This window comes from Eucyclogobius newberryi, unplaced genomic scaffold, assembly GCF_026437365.1.
Source record: "Eucyclogobius newberryi isolate DKJ021-1_F unplaced genomic scaffold, fEucNew1.0.hap1 SCAF_20, whole genome shotgun sequence".
NCBI lineage: Eukaryota > Metazoa > Chordata > Actinopteri > Gobiiformes > Gobiidae > Eucyclogobius > Eucyclogobius newberryi.
In genome coordinates, this window is record NW_027315835.1 from 6,492,777 (window position 1) to 6,517,469 (window position 24,693).

Genomic DNA, 24,693 nt, shown 5'->3' on the forward strand with positions numbered 1-24,693 from the left:
CTGGTTTAGACCCGGTTTAGTCCTGGTTTAGTCCTGGTTTAGCCCTGGTTTAGACCCGGTTTAGTCCTGGTTTAGTCCAGGCTTAGTCCCGGTTTAGTACCGACTTAGACCCGGTTTAGTCCTGGTTTAGACCCGGTTTAGTCCTGGTTTAGTCCCGGTTTAGACCCGGTTTAGTCCTGGTTTAGTCCTGGTTTAGACCTGGTTTAGTCCTGGTTTAGTCCCGGTTTAGTCCTGGTTTAGACCCGGTTTAGTCCTGGTTTAGTCCTGGTTTAGTCCTGGTTTAGCCCTGGTTTAGACCCGGTTTAGTCCTGGTTTAGTCCTGGTTCAGACCTGGTTCAGACCTTGTTTAGACCTGGTTTAGTCCTGGTTTAGACCCGGTTTAGTCCTGGTTTAGACCTGGTTTAGTCCCGGTTTAGTCCCGGTTTAGTCCTGGTTTAGTCCTGGTTTAGTCTTGGTTTAGACCCGGTTTAGACCCGGTTTAGACCCGGTTTAGTCCTGGTTTAGTCCCGGTTTAGTCCTGGTTTAGTCCCGGTTCAGACCTGGTTTAGACCTGGTTTAGACCTGGTTTAGTCCTGGTTTAGTCCTGGTTTAGCCCTGGTTTAGACCCAGTTTAGTCCTGGTTTAGACCTGGTTTAGACCTGGTTTAGTCCTGGTTTAGTCCTGGTTTAGTCCTCCTTTAGTCCTGGTTTAATCCCGGTTTAGACCCTGTTTAGTCCCGGTTTAGTCCCGGTTTTGTCTTGGTTTAGTCCTGGTTTAGCCCTGGTTTAGACCGGTTTAGTCCTGGTTTAGTCCTGGTTTAGCCCTGGTTTAGACCCGGTTTAGTCCTGGTTTAGACCTGGTTTAGACCTGGTTTAGTCCTGGTTTAGTCTTGGTTTAGACCCGGTTTAGACCCGGTTTAGTCCTGGTTTAGTCCCGGTTTAGTCCTGGTTTAGTCCCGGTTCAGACCTGGTTTAGACCTGGTTTGGACCTGGTTTAGTCCTGGTTTAGTCCTGGTTTAGCCCTGGTTTAGACCCAGTTTAGTCCTGGTTTAGACCTGGTTTAGACCTGGTTTAGTCCTGGTTTAGTCCTGGTTTAGTCCTCCTTTAGTCCTGGTTTAATCCCGGTTTAGACCCGGTTTAGTCCCGGTTTTGTCCCGGTTTAGTCTTGGTTTAGTCCTGGTTTAGCCCTGGTTTAGACCCGGTTTAGTCCTGGTTTAGACCCGGTTTAGTCCTGGTTTAGTTCTGGTTTAGTCCTGGTTTAGTCCTGGTTTAGTTCTGGTTTATTCCTGTTTTAGTCCTGGTTTGGTCCCAGTTTAGTCCCGGTTCAATCCTGGTTTAGTTCTGGTTTAGTTCTGGTTCAGACCTGGTTTAGTCCTGGTTTGGACCTGGTTTAGTCCCGGTTTAGTCCCGGTTTAGACCTGGTTTAGTCCTGGTTTAGTCCTGCTTTAGTCCTGGTTTAATCCCGGTTTAGACCCGGTTTAGTCCCGGTTTATTCCCGGTTTAGTCTTGGTTTAGTCCTGGTTTAGTCCTGGTTTGGACCCGGTTTAGTCCTGGTTTAGTCCTGGTTTAGACGCGGTTTAGTCCTGGTTTAGTCCTGGTTTAGACGCGGTTTAGTCCTGGTTTAGTCCTGGTTTAGTCCTGGTTTAGACCCGGTTTAGTCCTGGTTTAGTCCTGGTTTAGCCCTTGTTTAGACCCGGTTTAGTCCTGGTTTAGACCTGGTTTAGTCCTGGTTTAGTCCTGGTTTAGTCCCAGTTTAGTCCCGGTTTAATCCTGGTTTAGTTCTGGTTTAGTTCTGGTTTAGACCTGGTTTAGTCCTGGTTTAGACCTGGTTTAGTCCCGGTTTAGTCCCGGTTTAGTCCTGGTTTAGTCCCGGTTTAGTCCTGGGGTATTCCTGGTTTAGATCTGGTTTAGACCTTTAGTCTTTAATCTCCTTTTGAATTCAGTGTTTGTCCAAACATTTTCTAATTTCTAGACATTTTTATACAAATATTTAGTTTGCTCAAAGCCGAGACTTGAACCCAAAACCCTCTCACAGGAGGTCACCATGAACAGGATTCAAATAAAGCTTCAGACATTTCAAAAGAACTGAAACAATAAAGAGAAGAACTTTGTACTTTCAGTCCAAAATGGAGTCAAAAGGTTCCACAGTTACATTTGACTGAAGTTCAGAACTTTTATTCTTGTTTTAGTCACTTTGACCTCTGAAAGTCTAAACTGCAGTGAGGACCAGAGGAGCAGAGTTTGAACTGATCTTTGTTTCTCAACCTGATGCACCAGAATCCATTTTTAGGACTCAGAGTGAACTTTCCCTTCCTGTTGATGGACTCTTGGGCGACTCCTAAATCCCACCGTGTTTTCCCTTTGACCTGAACCTCAAAGTAAAACCTGCCTGAGGAGAAACTCTGCTTTCCCAGAACACAAGGCCAAGGATCAAACCTCAGAGGAGAATCTGGGAGCTTCTTCCTCACATCAGTGTCATGAACCTGTTTGAGATCTTCAGACAGAACGAGATGAGGTTGAGCAGTGTCTGGATCCAGAGTGACGTTCACCACAAACTGCTGCACTCTCTTCAGTTCAGCTTTAAACACTTTGTTAAAGTCTTTATAGAGATGTTTCTCCAGCTCAGTCAGAGCCCGGGCTGCACTGCCCTCACACGTCTCCGGCTCAAAGCTCACGCTGCTCCACTCCTTCAGTCCAGCAGGGGGCGTGAGTGCAGGGCAGCTCTGTAGAAAGTGGAGGGGGTCTTGAGAGCGTGAGAGCCGCTCCGCCTCAGTACTGCTCTTCTCCAGCTCACAGATCTCCTGTTCCAGCTGCTGCACCAGCTCCTGGGCTCGTTTGTGGCTCCGGCTCTGCTTCTCCTGCAGCTCCTCTAAGAACCGGTCCTGACGCCTCTGAACAGACTGCATGAGATCAGTGAAGGCCTGCAGCCCCACAGCCCTCTCTCTGTGGACCTCTGTGTCACTGAGCTCCACACAGCGCTGGATCTCCTGGACCTTCAGCCTCCTCTGCTCCACCATGTGCTGGCTCTGAGCCTGAGTGTGCAGCAGAGAGGACCTCCTGCTCTCACACGCCTCCTCCAGAGACAACAGCTCATGGTTCTTGTGCTCTAGAACGGAGCACGTGATGCACACGATCTTCTCATCAGTTCCACAGAAGAGCTCCAGGGGGCGCTGGTGTGTGGGACACATCATGTCTTCCAGGTTCTCCACAGGCTCCATCAGCTGGTGTCTTTTCAGCCCAGAAACTGTGAGATGAGGCTGGAGGTGGGTCTCACAGAACGAGGACAGACAGACCAGGCAGGACTTCAGGGCCTTCAGCTTGGGCTCAGAGCAGACGTCACACTGGACCTCACTAAAGGTCATGTCCTTCATAGATCTGCTCTTGTTCTTGTCCAGTTTAGCCTCTGAAACCAGATCTCGCAGCAGTGTGTTGATGCTGAGCTCAGGTCTTCTGTCATAGCTCCTCTTACACAGAGGACATGTGCAGGGGCCCTCAGTGATGCAGCGTTTGCAGAAGTTGTGTCCACATGGAGTGGACACTGGCTCAGAGAACACCTCCAGACAGATGGAGCACCAGAACGTCTCCTCAGAGCTCCTTTCACTTGTGGAGGACATCTCTGAAACACAAGGTCAACATCAGTTACTCTAAAATCAGTCTTTTCCATCAGAAAAGTCAAACACCAGGAGGAAAAGAGAGAAAACTGAACCTGACCGAGTCCAGACCGAGTCCAGACCGAGTCCAGACCGAGTCCAGACCGAGTCCAGACCGAGTCCAGACCGAGTCCAGACCGAGTCCAGACCGAGTCCAGACATGTTGAACATGAACATTGTGCTTCATAAATCTGGTTTCTCTCGTGTTCTGTTCATCTTTTTCTCTCCCACATTCAAACGTCAGAAGATTCATGGACTAATCGTGACTAAACTAGTGTTTGAATCATGTTCATGTTTGTCTGGACTAAACAGACTCTAAAACACAAACCAAAAGAGCTTTTAGAACAAACACAGAGACATTCAAGTGTCCAAAAAGAAGAAACATCAAGAATAGACTTTATTCATCAATATTCTCTGTGGAGAAGCTTCAGTCACATATTTACACCTTTATCTGCTTCAAAATGTCTTTAAAGTCTCAGAGTTCAATCAAATAAAGGTTTAACAAGTCACTTCTAAAAGAATGATTTCATAAAGATTTAAAACAAGCTGTTGACTCTTGGTATTTGGAGAGAATCAAAGTATCAAATATATTGATAGATTTAAATCCTCTTTACATTCTGCTCCAGTTTCACAGTTTGACATGAAATTCTAACAAACTTTTGAACTTTCATGAGTAAAAACTGTTCCAGATCCACATTTGAAGAGAAAAAGAACAAAGACAAAATGGAGGACTTTAAATTTGACTTTCACTTCCACAGAAATGACATTTCTTGCAGTGTATTTTGATATTTGACAAACTAATGTTGAGTTGAATGAAAGAAGTGGTGACATAAAGTGCAGGATTGACAGCAGCAGCAGAAGTTTTCTCTTTAGTGGTATTAAATAAGAATAAGAGTGAGAATCACAGTGTAAGTGTGTGAAGCAGAAGAGAAATGGACCTGGAGCAGGACCAAGTACCAAACTACACCACCAATAGTAGTAGTAGTTGTAGTAGCAGTAGTAATAGCAGTAATAGTAGTGGGCCTAGTAACACTGACCTGTGCTGGAGCAGATTGTTGAGGGTTTGAAGCCGCTGAGGTGCCTTTGAGCAAACGCCTTTATCTGTCAGTCCTTTTGTAAGTTTGGCTCTTGCTCTGAAGTACTGAAGTATTCGCAGTAGAAATGAAGTATTGAAAGTACTTCTTGTACAAATCCTTTTGAATAAAGGTGAATGATAATCTCGTGGCTCCTTCTAAAGACGCTCCAGCCTGAAAAACTGCTGTAAATGTTGTAAACCTTCAGATTGTTCACTCTTTGGTCACTTTGAATGTTGTAAAAGGTCCAAAGGTCAGTTTATTAATGCCTCGTTGTATCACAGACTGAGATAACAGGGAAATAAACTTTGAGTCATATTTATTATCAATAGTTTGATGATTGAAGCGTTTGTGCAGATGAATGTAGCGTTGTGAACAGATGCACATTCTCACATCTCAGCTGAGACATTTGTGGACAATCGTCTCAGGAAAGTCGCTGTTATGATGACATTTTATGACCAGCAGCAATGGTCCAAAAGTGTCGGGACGATTCATTGAAACACAAATATTTGAGTAAAAATACTTCATAGATATTCAAGCAAAAACAAACAAAACCAGGTTGAAACACGACAATGAAGAAAACTAAAATGGAGAAAAAAAAATTGTCTTCATCCATCTTCAAAGACACCTCGTTCACCTGCAGAGCCTGGTTCACCTGCAGAGCCTTGTTCACCTGCAGAGCCTCGTTCACCTGCAGAGCCTCGTTCACCTGCAGAGCCTCGTTCACCTGCAGAGCCTGGTTCACCTGCAGAGCCTCGTTCACCTGCAGAGCCTCGTTCACCTGCAGAGCCTCGTTCACCTGCAGAGCCTGGTTCACCTGCAGAGCCTCGTTCACCTGCAGAGCCTCGTTCACCTGCAGAGCCTCGTTCACCTGCAGAGCCTCGTTCACCTGCAGAGCCTCGTTCACCTGCAGAGCCTCGTTCACCTGCAGAGCCTCGTTCACCTGCAGAGCCTCGTCTGCTCGTCCCCAGGAGAGCAGCATGTTTCCCTTTCCTTCTACTTGAGTTCTCAAATCGGCGAAAAATCGTCCGTTACAACTATAAGTAAAACAAGACATTTTATGCTTGTTCCGTTGGCAATCTTACTTTAAGGTGGTAAAACTATACTCGAAACAAGATAAATACCACTTATTCCAAGCACTTACTTATTATCTTATTTTAGATTTTTCAATTTGCAATTTTTCTCGTGCAATTTCGAGTTAAACAAATATATACATAAATAAAGAAAAGCTTGTGAAACATTGCAAACAACTGTATAAATTGATATTTCTACAGTTTAGTTTAATTTCACGGTCCAGTCATGTTTGGTGTGAAGCTCAAACGAGACATTCAGCAAATATAATGTGGTTATTGTTTCTCAGAAGAAATAAAACAGCATCGACAGATCATCATTTTGATTAATGTTCAACGTCTTAAAGAGTCACACCGTGTTGTAAACGAGTAAAGTCAGACAATCATTAATAGAACAAGACATTTCCTTTACAAACGAGCTCCTTCAACCTGGAAAACCAAAACCTCTGGATCTTTCTTTCCTGATGATGAATTTCTTTTTTTTTTAAATTATTTTTCTTTTAAAAACATATAAACAATCACCATGAAATACGAAAACCAGACCAGAGAGCCAAACGTCACAGAAGAATAAAACAGTCGACATCCAGCAATTAATAAAGCAAAAAGAGGCCCAAATACAGAGTCCCGAGGCCCAAATATCCTCCTCTGCTCCACCATGTGCTCTGAGCCTGAGTGTGCAGCAGAGAGGACCTCCTGCTCTCACACGCCTCCTCCAGAGACAACAGTGAAGTCACATTTACTCACATTTAGTACCTCGTTCCGGATGGAGACGCTGCGTTACGGCACAAATGCTCTCAGTCATGTCAAACGCTCCCGTTTCAGACCTGCCTGGACTTTAAGTGTGTGGACGCCGCGGTTCTTCTGCCAAAGCTCGACTGCGACGCCCAAACCACCTGCAACGGACGAGGGGTGAGATCTAAGTATATACACACGCCTTTGAGCTGCTCTGGCATTGTATTACTATCTACAATATACTTTTGTGTTTATCTGTATTTATTTATTTATTTGTATTTTTTTGTATTGTATAATTTTTTTTTCATTATTATTATTGATAATTTTGATTTTACTTTTATTTATTTTATTTATTTTATTTATTTTATCTATTATTTATTGAGGTCTAAAACACATAATAGACAAATACAATAATAATACACATACCTTACAGTTTCACAGTATACAGTACTTTTACACAGTTTCACAGTATACAGTACTTTTACAGTTTCACAGTATACAGTACTTTTACAGTTTCACAGTATACAGTACTTTTACAGTTTCACAGTATACAGTACTTTTACAGTTTCACAGTATACAGTACTTTTACAGAGTTTCACAGTATACAGTACTTTTACAGTTTCACAGTATACAGTACTTTTACAGTTTCACAGTATAAAGTACTTTTACAGTTTCACAGTCTACAGTGCTTTTACAGTTTCACAGTATACAGTACTTTTACAGTTTCACAGTATAAAGTACTTTTACACAGTTTCACAGTATACAGTACTTTTACAGTTTCACAGTATACAGTACTTTTACAGTTTCACAGTATACAGTACTTTTACAGTTTCACAGTATACAGTACTTTTACAGTTTCACAGTATACAGTACTTTTACAGTTGCACAGTATAAAGTACTTTTACACAGTTTCACAGTATACAGTACTTTTACAGTTTCACAGTATACAGTACTTTTACAGTTTCACAGTATACAGTACTTTTACAGTTTCACAGTATACAGTACTTTTACAGTTGCACAGTATACAGTACTTTTACACAGTACAATAGACAAAGGGACACGTGGTCTTTAGCCCCGCCCTCTTTCCACAGGACATGTTTGATCAGAGTTTATGAGTGTAAGAAGAAGCTGCAGAGAAAAGACCAAAAGACAAATATTAGTACAAAGTGAGGCTTCATTTAGACATGATTTTGACAGAACTCTCATATTCCACACGTACAGGGGAAAATACTTACACATATCTGCACTGCAAAGACATGTTTCCATTGGACATACTTCCCACTGCACTGTAAAACATCATACAAGTACAAATAATAAAAGTAATTCAAGACACATAAATAAAGTACTGGGGCAGTATCTTCACGACAGATAATACTTTTTCTGCAATATTGGAATGTAGTGATCTGATCTAATCTAGAAGCAGAAGTGGTTTTAAGGTTTGAAAACACAAAAGACTTAAGATGAAAGATGTTCAGGATTTTAAGGATAATTTAGGTTTAACGGAGACAGTTTCCTCAAAGTTGTGGATTCCTGCTTCTCTGTCTGTGCCCTGTCTCTGCCCTGTCTCTGCCCTGTCTCTGCCCTGTCTCTGCCCTGTCTCTGCCCTGTCTCTGCCCTGTGTCCGCCCTGTCTGTGCCCTGTGTCCGCCCTGTCTCTGCCCTGTGTCCGCCCTGTCTCTGCCCTGTCTCTGCCCTGTCTCTGCCCTGTCTCTGCCCTGTGTCCGCCCTGCCCTGTCTGTCTCTGCCCTGTCTCTGCCCTGTCTCTGCCCTGTCTCCGCCCTGTCTCTGCCCTGTCTGTGCCCTGTCTGTGCCCTGTCTCCGCCCTGTCTCCGCCCAACAAGTGTTTCATCTAGTATTATTTGAAAAATGAAGACTTCCGGTTTTACATTTGGGGTTTAAATAAATAACATTTGTCGTCAAAACACACAAATGCCACACAAAGCATGACATCATCATGAACATCTCGACCTTTGTTCTGATTTTCCCGATAACAATAATTAAATGGCGTTTTTGAAATCCACGGGAAATGTGTGAAAACGGCGCCGTCTTAGTGAAGCGTTCCGTTGAAAATGCTTTGTATCGACGACGTTGACTTTTTGATCCAAATACAAACATGAACAGCACTTTTCTGCACATTTCTGATGGATTACAAAAATATTACCCGATTTACAACGACGAGCGAGAGAGGGGCGCTCAAAGACGTTTAATGAGGACACGAGTAAACGCTGCACTACAGTCGTAATGTCCTCGTTTGTGTCCATTTCAGGTCTGTAACAACCGGGGCCACTGCCACTGCCACGTGGGCTGGGCCCCTCCAGACTGCGCCGCTTCAGGACGAGGGGGCAGCGTCGACAGCGGACCGGCCACCATCGGTTTGTGCCCCGCGCGCCGTCGTCCAGCGTGTTTTTTTGACCTCGTAACGTTGCTCCCGCGCCGTTCCCTCGCCCGAGAACGCGTCTGGAGTCACGTTTAGAGACTAAACTAGACAAATATTGTGTTATTTTTATCATTCTTGTCCGTTAAACATACTCTACACTATAATATTCTCCACACGTCGCCTCCAACACCATTGACTTTGGGCGTCATCTACTGGCAGCAGAGGGAATTACAGCCGTGAGATGAGAAAAAGCTAGCTTGCCCGACATGTTAATGTAAAAGTGCAGTTGTACCGATCGCGATTTGAGTCAGAAATGCTCAGAATGAATCTGGAGATGATTTATGGTTTTCTGATGATGAGACAAATCTGTTCACCTCTGGGATTAACGAATCGAGCGTGAAACGACGCCAAACGCGACTCTGGTGCGTTTTTGACGAGGGAACGGTCGTTAAACGCTCAAAGAAGGTGTGTGTGTGTGTGTGTGTGTGTGTGTGTGTGTTGCAGATCACTCCCTGAGAAACGGGCTCCTGATCTTCTTCCTGTTGGTGGTCCCTCTGCTAGTCGCCGCGGCGTTGCTGCTTCTCTTCGTGTTCAGACGAGACTCGCTGGACGTCTGCCTCAAGAGAAGACACAAGTCAGAGCTCTGGACGGCACAGACGCACATGTTCTCTGTCTAGAAGCTTCAGCTGAAACTCTGTCTATCTTTGCAGATCTCGCAGCTCGACAAACGGCACATCTGCCGCCGCACAGAGGAGCGTCTCTCCGCCGCCGGCGCACACGACCACTCAGACCCCGGAGACCGTGGACAGGGTAAATGTATCCTCCGCTTAGCTCCGCCCTTTACGAACCGCGTCTGTGGGTTTAACACGGGTCAGTTTTATCAGCCAAACATGAAGGACGCTCAGAGGTCAGAGGTCACACTAGATCATGTTTTTAGAAGTAATCGTTTCTCAAGTATTTCAAAACTATTACTCGAGTAAGAGAAACTGGACGCAACATCTGATTTATAAATTGTTCCATTTAAAGGACACACACATTGTGCAATATTTCTATTGTTTTGGGCCTTTAAGCCCGCTCTCGAGTGCCTCAAGTGGCAGCTCATGTTTTAGAACAGAAAAAGAACAAACAAAATTACATTTGGATCTCTTATTTCCAACCCTCCAAATGGTGTAGTTCCCCCTTGCAGCCAGTAGATGGTGCCACCTCAACAGTTTAAGATGCATATTTCATACAACACACTGCGGTTTTACTTCCTGGTCTCTGCACGCAGTTGTACTGATCATGACAAGACGATAGAAAAGCACAGAGCGAGTTTGGAGACGATTTATGGAGTTAAAAACAGAAGAGAAGATGGTTATGGAGGAAACGTCAGTTATCGAGGAGCTACAGGAGGGAGAAGACTTTCTAAACAGGATTCATCAAACTAGCGCAAATGAAGCTAAATGCTATGCCAGCTGAGTTTGTGATGAGGGACAATGTTGGAACAGGGTTAAAAGAGTCAATGTTGCATAATATGTGTCCTTTAATTGAAAGGGCAAAACATTGAGTTAGAGATTGAAACTCGAGAAGAACTAAAATTGTATCTGAAGAAGCGGTGCAAATGTCCAAATCATTTACTCTTGTCTAAAACATGAGATGCATCGTGTCTTTTGATGAATGACGTTTTTCTCTTTTCAAGCCTGGACCTCCGCCTCAGCCTGGAGGGCCTGGGTAAGAACATTTATGAACGAGGGATGTCACGATGTCAGGATGTCACGATGTCAGGGTGTCACGATATCAGGGTGTCACGATGTCACGATATCAGGGTGTCACGATGTCAGGATGTCACGATGTCAGGGTGTCACGATGTCAGGGTGTCACGATGTCAGGGTGTCAGGATGTCACGATGTCAGGGTGTCAGGATGTCAGGATGTCACGATGTCAGGGTGTCAGGATGTCACGATTATTGTGAGTGAAAACATGACTCACGATTAGACTGAGTGTGAAAATGTCTGACACGTTACAGTTTCTCAAGGTTTGATGAAATTCAACTGTCTGAGTGACAAAATAACCTAAATGTGACAAAAACGAACAGATTTATATTGAAACGCAGCGTTTCCCACAGGTTTATACAAGACTATTGTGGCATCGTTATTGAATTATTTTATTTAACACACTTTTTTAAAGTCGATACGTCAGTTATTGCCTCGACCGATCGAATAGAACTGATTTTTGAAGATGAAATAAAGTTCTTTTTATACATTTATGATAAAGCAAAAAGCATAATATTTGAACACAAATCTATTGCTCAGCTTGTTTTAGACTTAGAAGTTCTGTAAATGTATTTTTTAAACCTTGAATTGAATCAAAACCACTTTATTTTGATCCTAAAATAGTCATAAATACTCCCGATCGACCCAATACTCGTGACATCATCGACCCAATACTCGTGACATCATCGACCCAATACTCGTGACATCATCGACCGAATACTCGTGACATCATCGACCAAATACTCGTGACATCCCGAGTACACGCGTTATCGAGCACGTTCTCTCAAGTCGCCGCTCGCCGGATTCAAACGCCACGCCCTGTTCCTCTCTCTCTCTCTCAGTTGGACGTACGGCGAGCTGGATTACTGGAACATCCAAGGCCAAGTCCCGGACCCGGCGCAGGTCCAGGTGATCCCGCCCGCCCCGCCCGCCCCGCCCGCCCTGCCGCACCGGCAGGGTCCGGGAGTCCCCAGACCCATCCCGCCGAGACCCCCCAAAGCAGACGCGTGACCCCTGGAACCGGAGCGCACAATCGGCCCTCGCTTATCGGACTGTACGTGGAGTTCTTATCGAAAGCGCGGCTAAAACGCTAACTTCAAACGCTTTAAAGTCTAGAACGACACATTTGACTAAAACGCACTCGACACCATTATATTTCAGATTTGACTCAACGTTTGGCCCGTTTGTCTCCAGTTTATTTGACCATTTGTTTTAATAATTGTACTTCCTGGTTGGACGTGAGCACAAATATGACACAGATAGAGGTGATTCCACAGCTGTTACCATAGCAACCAGACTGTAAACAAGAGCCAAACTCCACATAAATGACAACAGTTCTGATCTGACACAATAACACCATAAAACACCTTTATTTAGTCCAATCAGGGTTTAAACTGTCAGAAAAGTGTCTAAATTGCACCTGAATCTCCACATTTTTGCCTCTAGAGGGTGCTATTTAACACTATTTTACTGCATTGTTCGCGCTGTCAAAATTACCCTGAGCCTCAAACTGCATAAAACACACGTGTGGCCAGTTTTCAAGTGATTTATCCGGCTTTTTACAGCTCAAGAAAATGCTCCAAAAGAATCCGACTATAAATCCTGAGCAGCAAGAATCTCGTTTACGCTCTCATAAATTGAACAGACGGCACAGTTACACATGTCTCTGCAGAAAACCAAGTGTAAACCGTGTATTTATCTGTTTAAAACTAGATTAAACTCCCAAATCTCAAATCATCTCTACAAACTTGATCCTTTCTGCCGTTGTGAATATAAATCCTTTAAAATCCCCCAAAGTCGACTTGACGATCGCACATTCGTAAAGTAAAGCTGATTCCAATGTTATTTTAAAGTAGTTTATCGTGTTTATCTGATTTAAATGTCAATGCCGTTCCTGTTTTGATTTAAAAATAGACTAAATAAGTGCAGACACATCAGTACAACCACTTAAACACGTGATAAGTGCTGCAGCCACTTCAGTAATATCAGACTAAACTATATTCTCAGGCCCAATGTTTATCATGGATGTCTTTTGTTTGTGTTTATCTCATGTTTTTGTAATAATACGATTAGATTTTAGCTGCAGAGCGTCGAATAAGTAACTTCTACTTCTTATCCAGGTTTTACTCTTATTTATGTGAAGCATTTATAAAAACAGCTTCAGGAAGAATGTGTCGCTCATGAAGTAGTTTCTCTTTTAGTTTCAAATTGTCTACAATCCTGTCTGTCACTCATATTATAGTTTTCAATCAAAAGACAAATCCAAGGAAGATGGATTTGTGCTGTTTCTACACTTTATATTTGATTGGGGGGAAATTAAATATGAATTCAATCTGCTCAGGTTTTTTTACAGAATAAACACTTGAGTTCACATGAAGGATTAAAAAATATAAATGTTGTCAAATATGACAAATATGGAAATATTGTATGTTACAAGAGTAAATATGATGGATTTTAAACAAATGGATTTTTGTGTGTGACGTTTTTGAATGAATTATAAATGAAAGAGTTTCTAACATGTTTTGTCACTGGTTTGTACTTTTGTGGTTCATCACTGCAGAGAAGTTACAATTATTCATAAATGTTCAATTTGACATATGGAATCTAAATAATGTGAAGGAAAATGTAACTTGTTGTTTTATCATTAATAACTGCGTTCACATAAACAAAGAGTTAGAAAGTTAGAGGGATTATTTCGTCGCTCTCACACAAAAGTTGCCTGCTGTCCTATCAGCAGGCTCTGCGTAAGGCCCAAACCAGATACTATTCAAATCTAATAGAAGTCAACAAAAGTAACACTAAATTCCTTTTCAGCACTGTAGCTAGGCTAACAAACTGTCACAGCGCAGTAGAGCCCTCAATCCCAGCTACACTTAGCTCTGATGATTTCCTCCTATCTTTTAACAATAAAATAAAAACAATCAGAGATAAATTAGATGAAATTACCCCCGCTATTAGCCGTGAACTAGCCCAAGCTGTAAATCTAACGTCTCATATAAATCCACCTGTAAACTTAGAAAGGTTCACAGCTGTTGATCAAGCAGAGATCACTTCAGCCATTATGTCCTCTAAAAGCTCAACTTGTGTCCTAGACCCCATTCCAAGCAGACTCCTCAAAGACATTCTTCCCCTAATTATAGACCCTATTCTTAATATAATAAATACTTCACTCGAAAGTGGCTATGTTCCACAGTCCTTCAAACATGCAGTCATTAAACCTCTTCTGAAAAAGCCTAATCTAGATCCCGACCTATTGGTAAACTACAGACCTATTTCAAATCTTCCCTTTGTCTCTAAAATCCTTGAAAAAGTTGTAGTAAAACAGCTTTGTCGCCACCTGCAGGACAATAACTTATTTGAAGTTTTCCAGTCAGGGTTCAGAGCCCACCACAGCACTGAAACTGCACTAGTTAAAGTCACAAATGATTTGTTATTAGCCGCTGACGATGGACTGGTCTCAGTCCTGGTTCTGTTGGACCTCAGCGCAGCGTTTGACACCATCGACCACAACATTCTACTGCAGAGGTTAGAATGTGATGTAGGTGTTGGAGGAACAGCCCTCAGCTGGTTTAAATCCTATTTATCTGATAGGTTCCAATTTGTTAATGTAAACAAGAGCTCCTCACCATGTTCTAAAGTAATTTACGGTGTGCCACAGGGTTCGGTACTCGGTCCAATTCTGTTTACTCTTTATATGCTGCCATTAGGCAACATTATCAGAAAGCATGACATTAACTTCCACTGCTATGCAGATGACACTCAGCTGTATTTATCAATGAAACCTGATCAGAGCGATCAAGTAGACAGACTTAGTGCTTGTGTGAAGGAGATAAAAACCTGGATGACACTTAACTACCTGCTTCTTAACCCTGAAAAAACCAAGGTCATTGTGCTTGGCCCTAAGCATCTACGAGACTATCTGAGCAGATAGTCACACTGGACAATGTCAGTGTAGCCTCCAGTTCTACTGTAAGAAACCTTGGAGTCTTATTTGACCAGGAGCTCTCATATAAAGCTCATATAAATCAAGCTTGTAAAACAGCCTATTTCCATTTGCGCAACAAGAGCCAAAATCAGAAGAATTCTGCCTAAAAGTGATGCCGAAAAACTTATCCATGCATTTGTAACGACTAGATTAGACTACTGTAACTCCCTGTTTGCAGCGTGTCCTAAAAGCTCCATAAAAAGCTTTCAACTGGTTCAAAATGCAGCAGCAAGATTACTAACAGGAACAAAAAGAAGAGAGCACATTACGCCGGTGCTGAAGTCTCTTCACTGGCTCCCTGTCGAGTTTAGAATCAAATTCAAAATTCTACTCTTGACCTACAAAGCCATAAATGACATGGCCCCATCCTACCTCAAAGATGCTATAGAACCATATCATCCAAACAGAGCTCTTCGCTCTCAGAATGCCGGCCTTCTGGTGGTGCCAAGAGTCTCTAAAAGTACTGTAGGAGGTAGAGCGTTTAGCTACCAAGCTCCTGTGTTATGGAATCAGCTCCCGACCCATGTTAAATATGCTGACACAGTCTCTTCATTTAAGTCCAGGCTTAAAACGTTCCTCTTCGAAATCGCTTATGGTCAGAGTAGTTAGGAACAGAAACATAAACCCACAGCTTTAGCTACGCTGCCCTAGGAGTAACTATGCTGGGGGAAGTATGACAGCTTGAGCACTATCCTCTTCTTCTTCTGACTACTTATGCTATCAAACAATATTTATTTTTTAATTCCACTTGCAAACTGTTCACCGCCTTATTTTTCTTTCTCTCACTCCTGAGGACCTGTGGACCCAGATGCCCCTCCCCTGGTGAAGTGGTCCCTGCCCTGTGTGGACGGTCCCTCATCTGCCTGAAGAGTGAGTCCAGTTCGCCTCAGTCGGTCCCTCATCTGCCTGAAGAGTGGGTCCAGCTCGACTCAGACGGTCCCTCATCTGCCTGAAGAGTGGCTCCAGCTCCAGTCTCCTCGTGTCCGTCTGTTCGTCTGTGAGAGTCGGATCTCTCCTTCACTGGAACTCCTCCGGGTTTCTACGCTTTTTTCCCAAAGAGGTTTTTTTGTAGTTTTTCCTGGCCGAGAAGGAGAGTCTAAGGACAGAGGACCCTGGGACATCGTCCCTCGCCACCACAGACATTGTCTGACTTGATCGCCACCACAGACATTGTTGATTCGGCCCTCAGAGGCGACTGTTGTTGTGATTTTGGGCCTTACAAAAATAAATTGATTTGATTTGAATTTTCTATTCACTCGCATTTACTATTCACTCGCATTCACCTGCATTCACTCACATTTACTCACATTTAGTACCTCGTTCCGGATGGAGACGCTGCGTTACGGCACAAATGCTCTCAGTCATGTCAAACGCTCCCGTTTCATGGCCCGTTCAGACCGGTGCGGCAAAAGCGTCCAGTTTACATTCAAAGTCTATGTAAACACGCGTCAAGCACCTCCTGCGTTTTTGCGGCGCGGCTTCCGCTTATTTGCGGCGCGATTCGCCGAGGAGCGCGGCGAGGCGGGCGCGCTTTTGCGTTTTCCGCTCGAGACGCTTTGACGGGCGTATAAGCATCAAAGCATCAAAACGGTTCGCCGCAAATAAGTTCAGAATTTTGAGCTTTTCTGCGGCGAGGCGGTGCAGCAGCCAATCAGAGATGACGCTCCGGTGATGTACGTACACATTTCACCTGAGAAGAACCGGCACCACAACAATGGCAGACGATATATATATATCTATATATATATATATATATAGATATATATATAGATATAGATAGAGAGATATATCTATATATATCTATAGAGATATATCTCTATAGATATATCTATCTATATCTATAGATATATCTATCTATATATCTATCTATATCTATAGATATACATCTATAGATATATCTATATAGTTATTTACTGTTCTATTTTTCCACAAAATAAATTATTTTATATTATAAAATGTGTGTCCTGTTTACATGCATCTTTTTCATATATATAATACTGGGGAGTCTGTGGGAAATTCAGTGGCTATTTAAAGATGTACTTATTTAATTTACCACAATTCAAGATCATAAACAAAAACAAACAAGGACAAGATGAGATAATCCTTTATTAGTCCACACAGTGGGGAAATTTCAGTGTTACAATGCACAAGTAGGTACAGAAGTAAAGAGAACAGAGAACTAAAGAGCTGAGAAGCTTCTCACTGTTTTATTCATTTAACTTTATCTCATTCTGTGTAAACAACCAGACATTTGGGCTCAATCTTGAGTGAGCATGTGGTCTTTGCTATAAATATGAAAATCCCTTTATCAAAAACACTTCTGTGTTGTGGACGTCCAGTCCTCTGTGTTGTGTGTTGTGGACGTCCAGTCCTCTGTTGTGGACGTCCAGTCCTCGGTTGTGGACCTGAAGCTGCTGGTGATTGTCCTGTAGAAATCCCCAGTGGCAAAAGATCTGAATAATAAAACAAACAAATAACTATATAGCCTAAATTTAGTTTACTTGTAGTTTCATTAAATATACCACAATCGAATTTTAAATGGTGCGCTAGAACAAAATATTAACGCTATGAAAACTATGTTTTTTTTACTAAAAAAAATATAAATTTTTACTATCTATGTACTTTTCATTGGTTTTATACACAACCACAAGCAGATACACAGCAGATACACAGCACATACACAGCACACACACAGCACACACACAGCACACACACAGCACACACACAGCACATACACTTTATTATTGCGCTCAGACATGCATATTTCTGTACTGACCTGATGGACAGATGGACAGATGGACAGGCGTCTGTAGTTGTTGTCCTGGTACATGTCCGCGCACCAATGCAGGAAAACAAGTCATCAAACAGGACCCGGGACAAACGAAACTACAGCTGAGAGCGATGTTTATCCAGTCTTGAAGCAAATGATGGTATTGACTCAACTCGGATCACTGGTGGATCCAGACTAAGTGTGTGGACGCCGCGGTTCTTCTGCCAAAGCTCGACTGTGACGCCCAAACCACCTGCAACGGACGAGGGGTGAGATCTAAGTATATACACAGCTGCTCTGGCATTGTATTACTATCTACAAAATACTTCTGTGTTTATCTGTATTTATCTATTTATATATTTTGTATTGCATAATTTTTATTTTATTTATTTTATTTATTTTATTTATTTTATTTATTTTATTTATTTTATTTATTTTATTTATTTTATTTATTTTATTTATTTTATTTTCGGTCCGACGACCACACGTGACCGCAACTCCCTCTCTGATTGGTCCAACGCACGGCTCTCACAACCACAACACGGAAGTCCTGACTCCCGGTTCCCCGCGGCCCCGTCCCCCGCGCTCCCGTTAACACGATGCTCTTCTTTTCCCGGTGAAACGCCCCGATGGCCTCGGCGCGTGACTCGGGGGTCTGCCTGGTGGTCCTGTGCGGCTTGCCGGCCGCGGGGAAGTCCACGCTGGCCCGGGAGCTCCGTGGACCCGCGGCGGAGCTCGGCTGGAGGTCCGCGGCGGTGAACTACGACGAGCTGATCCCGGAGGAGGCGTTCGTGTCCCGGCATGAGCGAGAGGAGGAGCCGGGGGAGGTGCGTGGACCGTGGACGTGTCGTACTTCCACACAAAGTATTTAAGAAGTATTTAAGACACTGCATGTACAAGTGTTTAAGTATTCTGATGTCTTTAAATAAAACAGACAGATAAAGAATAATATTTACATTTCGGTTCATTTTTTTGGACGATAAATTGATCAAAACAGTTAATTTTGCTTCTACAACTGTCACGATTATTCATTTTTAGTCCTTACGATTATACTGTGACCTGAATTATCACGATTAACAATAATTTTAGTCACAACATTAATTAAAAGGACTAAAAACCAATAATCGTGACAATTTTTGAGCTAAACTAATTTCAATTTCAATTTGTTTGCCAGAAAAAAACGGTTTTATCCGGCTGTTTATGTCACAATAATTGTACTTTTGCATTCAGAAAGTTTAATTCCATAAAGCTGGTCACGTGATAATGGAACAGTGATGTAAAAGAATGAAGGAAAATTAATAATATTAATTCTCACAATAATCTGAGCTTGATTAAACACATTCACGATTTGATTTGACATTATTTGTTTGTTTAATATGAGATTTTGACGGACACTTTTTGCATTTGTGGTGAAATAAAGCCCCCGAATCCTAAATACTAATAGTTTTAAGTCTTTATCACACATTTCGACAGATCATACGAGCATCACGACAACCTGAATCCGCTCTAAAATATGTAATTCATCTGTAAATAAAATGATAAACTTGTGCGGTCAACATTCCTGTCCGTTTGAGCTCCGTAAAATCTTTAAATCTTCATGGAAAATGCCTCGTGTCTGTCATAATCTCCTCTTAAATAAACTAATAATGTGTCCGAGTGCTTTTCCTTTTACAAAATCACCTTTTGCTTTGAATATTTTGTGATTTTTCTGAGGTTAATCCGAGTTTCTCCAGTGAAATCGCGTTCACAAATGACGCTCAAAGTTTACCGTATTTTCCGCACTATAAGGCGCACTTAAAAGCCTTTAATTTTCTCAAAAAACGCCTTATAATCCAGTGTGTCTTATATACGGATGAATTGTGCCTGTGCTTACTCACCTCGAAGCGATTTTGTGTGCGTTTTGTTTCGCTTATAGTGCGGAAAATACGGTAATTTACTGTCATTTGCGTTGCACGATGGACGTTCGCGGTCGTTAAATCCCGGTCTTTTCTCCAGCACACGGCGTGGAAGCGACATCGCCGGGCCGTGCTGGGGTGCGTGGAGGACTTTGTGTGCGGGACGAGCGGCGACGGCGACAAAGAGGCGTGGCAAAGGCGTGTCCGGGACGTCCTGGGAAGCAACGCGTCGTCGCCTGAACCGGCCCCCGCGGTGCTGCTCCTCGACGACAACTTCTACTACCGCAGCATGAGATACGAGGTGCACCAGCTCGCCAGGAAACGTGAGGCCGAAAACACGCCGCCGGAGCGTTTGACCGCAACGCCGTTCTGTCCGCCATTCTGTCCTCCATTCTGTCCGCCGTTCTGTCCGCCATTCTGTCCTCCATTCTGTCCTCCGTTCTGTCCGCCATTCTGTCCGCCGTTCTGTCCGCTGTTCTGTCCTCCATTCTGTCCTCCGTTCTGTCCGCCATTCTGTCCGCCGTTCTGTCCGCTGTTCTGTCCGCCATTCTGTCCTCCATTCTGTCCTCCATTCTGTCCGCCGTTCTGTCCGCCGTTCTGTCCGCCGTTCTGTCCTCCGTTCTGTCCGCCGTTCTGTCCGCCGTTCTGTCCGCCGTTCTGTCCTCCGTTCTGTCCGCCGTTCTGTCCGCCGTTCTGTCCGCCATTCTGTCCTCCGTTCTGTCCGCCATTCTGTCCGCCGTTCTGTCCGCCGTTCTGTCCGCCGTTCTGTCCTCCGTTCTGTCCTCCGTTCTGTCCTCCATTCTGTCCGCCGTTCTGTCCGCCGTTCTGTCCGCCATTCTGTCCTCCGTTCTGTCCGCCGCTCTGTCCTCCGTTCTGTCCGCCGCTCTGTCCTCCGTTCTGTCCTCCGTTCTGTCCTCCGTTCTGTCCTCCGTTCTGTCCGCCATTCTGTCCGCCGTTCTGTCCGCCGTTCTGTCCGCCGTTCTGTCCTCCGTTCTGTCCTCCGTTCTGTCCTCCATTCTGTCCGCCGTTCTGTCCGCCGTTCTGTCCGCCGTTCTGTCCGCCATTCTGTCCTCCGTTCTGTCCGCCGCTCTGTCCTCCGTTCTGTCCGCCGCTCTGTCCTCCGTTCTGTCCTCCGTTCTGTCCTCCGTTCTGTCCGCCGTTCTGTCCGCCGTTCTGTCCGCCGTTCTGTCTGCCGTTCTGTCCTCCGTTCTGTCCGCCGTTCTGTCCGCCGTTCTGTCCACCATTCTGTCCGCCGTTCTGTCCACCATTCTGTCCGCCGTTCTGTCCACCATTCTGTCTACCATTCTGTCCGCCGTTCTGTCCTCCATCAAAAGTGAAACTAAAGGAATTTAAGCCCAACCAAACGTCCAAATTTGTCCATTTTTAAATCCAGTCCCTGATCGTAGATGTTATTTTGTGTGGCTGCCTGGAGTATGTTCCAGAAGTATCCATCTATCGTGTCCATGGCAACAGTTCTGAGGCCTCAGACGTGTTTATGCTCCCCGTTAAGCCGCCTGTTGTTTTCCTCAGACTCGCTGGGCTTCTGTCAGCTCTTCCTCCGCTGCGACCTGGAGACGTGTATCCGTAGGAACCAAAAGAGGGCGGAGCCGATCCCGCGCGCCGTGATGGAGGAGATGGAGCGCCGCCTCCAGCCGCCGGACGGTCGGAGGAACGCCTGGGAGGAGAACAGCGTCGCGCTGGACACGGCAGGCGCGCTCGACGCCGCCGACATGTGAGAGAACACCAGATCCAAACACAAAATAATTAACAATTTTGAATTTTAGAAGGTCGAAATGTCAGTTAGTTTTGTTTTTCTATTTCAAAAAACGGAAAAATACACATTTCTAGCCATGGAGATTCACAAAAGTATAATTTGTGCTAAAGTCATTAATATATAAATTCTTATCCAAGAAAAAAAGTGTCATCATAATCTTGATTAAATAAACAATTGATTTCAAATACAATATTAAATGTGTTTAAACTGAGCTTTAATATCACACGTGTCTGAGTGGATTTACTGTGACTGAACCAGCTGGATTTTTCTATTTTGTGAAATCCCAGTTTCTCCAGTTATATTCTAGTTACTTATACTGTGTACTTATACTGTTATACTGTGTACTGTTATACTGTGTACTGTTATACTGTGTACTTATACTGTGTACTTATACTGTTATACTGTGTACTGTTATACTGTGTACTTATACTGTGTACTTATACTGTTATACTGTGTACTGTTATACTGTGTACTTATACTGTGTACTTATACTGTGTACTTATACTGTTATACTCTGTACTGTTATACTGTGTACTTATACTGTGTACTTATACTGTGTACTTATACTGTTATACTGTGTACTTATACTGTGTACTTATACTGTGTACTTATACTGTGTACTTATACTGTTATACTGTGTACTGTTATACTGTGTACTTATACTGTGTACTTATACTGTGTACTTATACTGTGACTTCTTTCAGTCAGAAGGTTCTGGATCTGATCTCGTTTGCGCTGAAGAATCCACTGAGACCCGTCCAAGACGACACGGAACAAAAGGCAAGTTCTGCTCAAATACAAGTTACGCTGTTCTCATGCTGTTCTCATGCTGTTCTCATGCTGTTCTCATGCTGTTCTCATGCTGTTCTCATGTTCTCATGCTGTTCTCATGCTGTTCTCATGCTGTTCTCATGCTGTTCTCATGTTCTCATGCTGTTCTCATGTTCTCATGCTGTTCTCATGCTGTTCTCATGCTGTTCTCATGCTGTTCTCATGCTGTTCTCATGCTGTTCTCATGTTCTCATGCTGTTCTCATGCTGTTCTCATGCTGTTCTCATGTTCTCGTGCTGTTCTCGTGCTGTTCTCGTGCTGTTCTCGTGCTGTTCTCGTGCTGTTCTCATGCTGTTCTTATGCTGTTCTGCTGTTCTCATGTTGTTCTCATGCTGTTCTCATGCTGTTCTCATGCTGTTCTCATGCTGTTCTCATGCTGTTCTCATGCTGTTCTCATGTTCTCGTGCTGTTCTCATGTTCTCGTGCTGTTCTCATGTTCTCGTGCTGTTCTCATGTTCTCGTGCTGTTCTCATGCTGTTCTCATGCTGTTCTCATGCTGTTCTCATGCTGTCCTCATGCTGTCCTCATGCTGTTCTCATGCTGTTCTCATGATGCTCTCATGTTCTCATGCTGTTCTCGTGCTGTTCTCGTGTTCTTCTCGTGCTGTTCTCGTGTTCTTCTCGTGCTGTTCTCGTGCTGTTCTCATGCTGTTCTCGTGCTGTCCTCATGCTGTTCTCATGCTGTTCTCATGATGCTCTCATGTTCTCATGCTGTTCTCGTGCTGTTCTCGTGTTCTTCTCGTGCTGTTCTCGTGTTCTTCTCGTGCTGTTCTCGTGCTGTTCTCGTGCTGTTCTCATGCTGTCCTCATGCTGTCCTCATGCTGTCCTCATGCTGTTCTCATGATGCTCTCATGATGCTCTCATGTTCTCATGCTGTTCTCGTGCTGTTCTCGTGTTCTTCTCTTGCTGTTCTCATGCTGTTCTCATGTTCTCGTGCTGTTCTCATGTTCTCGTGCTGTTCTCATGTTCTCGTGCTGTTCTCATGCTGTCCTCATGCTGTCCTCATGCTGTCCTCATGCTGTTCTCATGCTGTTCTCATGATGCTCTCATGTTCTCATGCTGTTCTCGTGCTGTTCTCGTGTTCTTCTCGTGCTGTTCTCGTGTTCTTCTCGTGCTGTTCTCATGCTGTCCTCATGCTGTTCTCATGATGCTCTCATGATGCTCTCATGTTCTCGTGTTCTTCTCGTGCTGTTCTCATGCTGTTCTCATGCTGTCCTCATGCTGTCCTCATGCTGTTCTCATGATGCTCTCATGTTCTCGTGCTGTTCTCGTGTTCTTCTCGTGTTCTTCTCGTGCTGTTCTCGTGCTGTTCTCATGCTGTTCTCATGCTGTCCTCATGCTGTTCTCATGATGCTCTCATGTTCTCATGCTGTTCTCGTGCTGTTCTCGTGCTGTTCTCGTGCTGTTCTCGTGTTCTTCTCGTGCTGTTCTCGTGCTGTTCTCATGCTGTTCTCATGTTCTCCTGGTGTTCTTCAGGAGGATGACAGGGTGGCATGTGCCCACAGTGCGGTGCATCGGGCAGATCAGGCCTGTCGAAAGCTCATCTCTGACGCTGTGAAGTCGGCTCGAGGTTTGACATTTACTCATTTCAATGTTTTTATGACGTTTTAAGTTTTCTGTCGTTTACTGTGCAGAGTCATACACGACCTTTGACCTCTGCACTCAGGCTTATTCAGCGTCATGACAACCCCAGTTTACCAGGGCCTGGACACCATATAGTTTTGTCATTTTTTGTCATGGGTTTTGTTGTATTTTGTTGTATGTTGTTTTAGTAAGTTTCCTCTTTAACCTCCAGACGCTCAGCTCCTCCCTCTGTGACTGCAGCTCCTCCCTCTGTGACTGCAGCTCCTCCCTCTGTGACTGCAGCTCCTCCCTCTGTGACTGCAGCTCCTCCCTCTGTGACTGCAGCTCCTCCCTCTGTGACTGCAGCTCCTCCCTCTGTGACGCTTGGCTCCTCCCTCTGACTGCAGCTCCTCCCTCTGTGACTGCAGCTCCTCCCTCTGACGCTCGGCTCCTCCCTCTGTGACTGCAGCTCCTCCCTCTGACGCTCGGCTCCTCCCTCTGTGACGCTCGGCTCCTCCCTCTGTGACGCTCGGCTCCTCCCTCTGTGACTGCAGCTCCTTCCTCTGTGACTGTGGCTCCTCCCTGTGACTGTGGCTCCTCCCTCTGACTGCAGCTCCTCCCTTTGTGACTGCAGCTCCTCCCTCTGACGCTCAGCTCCTCCCTCTGTGATGCTCAGCTCCTCCCTCTGCGACTGCAGCTCCTCCCTCTGTGACGCTCAGCTCCTCCCTCTGTGACCGTGTGACGTCTTAAACACGTGTCATCAGTAACAGTTTCCTCTTTAACCTCCAGACGCTGGGCTCCCGTCGGTGGGCGTGGCCTCGCTGGCGTCTGAACTGAACCAGCTCAAGTCCAACTCTCTCCGGGATTTCAAAAGCCGCTTGCTCCGGGACGTTTCCCGCTCCGACACGGAAAGCGCCGAGCGAGACGCAGCGACGGCCGTGCAGGTCTTTGACCGACAGAAAGAGGACGTTCTGTTTAAGACTTTAGAGAATAAAAGGTGAATCCAGACCAAGTTTAAGAGCGCTTTATGAATAACAGAACGTGATGTTTTATACAGTTTAAATACATTTACAGTGACTTTTCTGTCTGTTTCCACTGGACGTGAAGGTCGTGTGTTGCATTGTTCAGACATTTTGAATCCTTCATATTTTACAAGCTGAAAATAAATGTTAAAAATGTAAAACAAATAAAAGTAACGGTCCATATTTATTATTGATTTTTAAATACAATTTTAACCAAATAAGTG

The 24,693-nt window shown here is 44.2% G+C and overlaps 3 protein-coding genes across 3 annotated transcripts; 2 read left to right on the forward strand and 1 right to left on the reverse strand.

Moving 5' to 3' along the window:
* Window positions 1-2,167: 2,167 nt before the first annotated feature.
* LOC140369466 (E3 ubiquitin-protein ligase TRIM39-like) lies at window positions 2,168-3,625 on the reverse strand. Its single transcript, XM_072456812.1, has one exon. It carries the CDS (start codon window positions 3,590-3,592, stop codon window positions 2,168-2,170), a length of 1,425 nt encoding a protein of 474 aa, XP_072312913.1. The 5' UTR covers window positions 3,593-3,625.
* A 935-nt stretch (window positions 3,626-4,560) lies between these two features.
* LOC140369467 (uncharacterized) lies at window positions 4,561-13,113 on the forward strand. The gene is made up of 7 exons (XM_072456813.1): window positions 4,561-4,581; window positions 6,594-6,680; window positions 8,769-8,874; window positions 9,384-9,513; window positions 9,590-9,689; window positions 10,558-10,589; window positions 11,473-13,113. The coding sequence occupies exons 1-7, from the start codon at window positions 4,561-4,563 to the stop codon at window positions 11,639-11,641; spliced, it is 645 nt and encodes a 214-aa protein (XP_072312914.1). The 3' UTR covers window positions 11,642-13,113.
* Window positions 13,114-17,933: 4,820 nt separating this feature from the next.
* LOC140368706 (L-seryl-tRNA(Sec) kinase) lies at window positions 17,934-24,616 on the forward strand. The gene is made up of 6 exons (XM_072455740.1): window positions 17,934-18,212; window positions 19,381-19,603; window positions 20,811-21,012; window positions 21,759-21,834; window positions 23,361-23,454; window positions 24,237-24,616. Exons 1-6 carry the CDS (start codon window positions 18,015-18,017, stop codon window positions 24,446-24,448), a joined length of 1,005 nt encoding a protein of 334 aa, XP_072311841.1. The 5' UTR covers window positions 17,934-18,014; the 3' UTR covers window positions 24,449-24,616.
* The last annotated feature ends 77 nt before the right edge of the window (window positions 24,617-24,693 follow it).

Coding starts and splice junctions, on each gene's coding strand:
- LOC140369466 (XM_072456812.1), bottom strand. CDS start 3,592: ATGTCCTCCACAAGTGAAAGGAGCTCTGAGGAGACGTTCTGGTGCTCC.
- LOC140369467 (XM_072456813.1), top strand. CDS start 4,561: ATGGACCTGGAGCAGGACCAA. Junction 9,514..9,589: donor TGCCTCAAGAGAAGACACAA/GTCAGAGCTCTG, acceptor CTATCTTTGCAG/ATCTCGCAGCTCGACAAACG. Junction 10,590..11,472: donor CCTCAGCCTGGAGGGCCTGG/GTAAGAACATTT, acceptor TCTCTCTCTCAG/TTGGACGTACGGCGAGCTGG.
- LOC140368706 (XM_072455740.1), top strand. CDS start 18,015: ATGGCCTCGGCGCGTGACTCGGGGGTCTGCCTGGTGGTCCTGTGCGGC. Junction 21,013..21,758: donor GCGCTCGACGCCGCCGACAT/GTGAGAGAACAC, acceptor GACTTCTTTCAG/TCAGAAGGTTCTGGATCTGA. Junction 21,835..23,360: donor AAGACGACACGGAACAAAAG/GCAAGTTCTGCT, acceptor GGTGTTCTTCAG/GAGGATGACAGGGTGGCATG.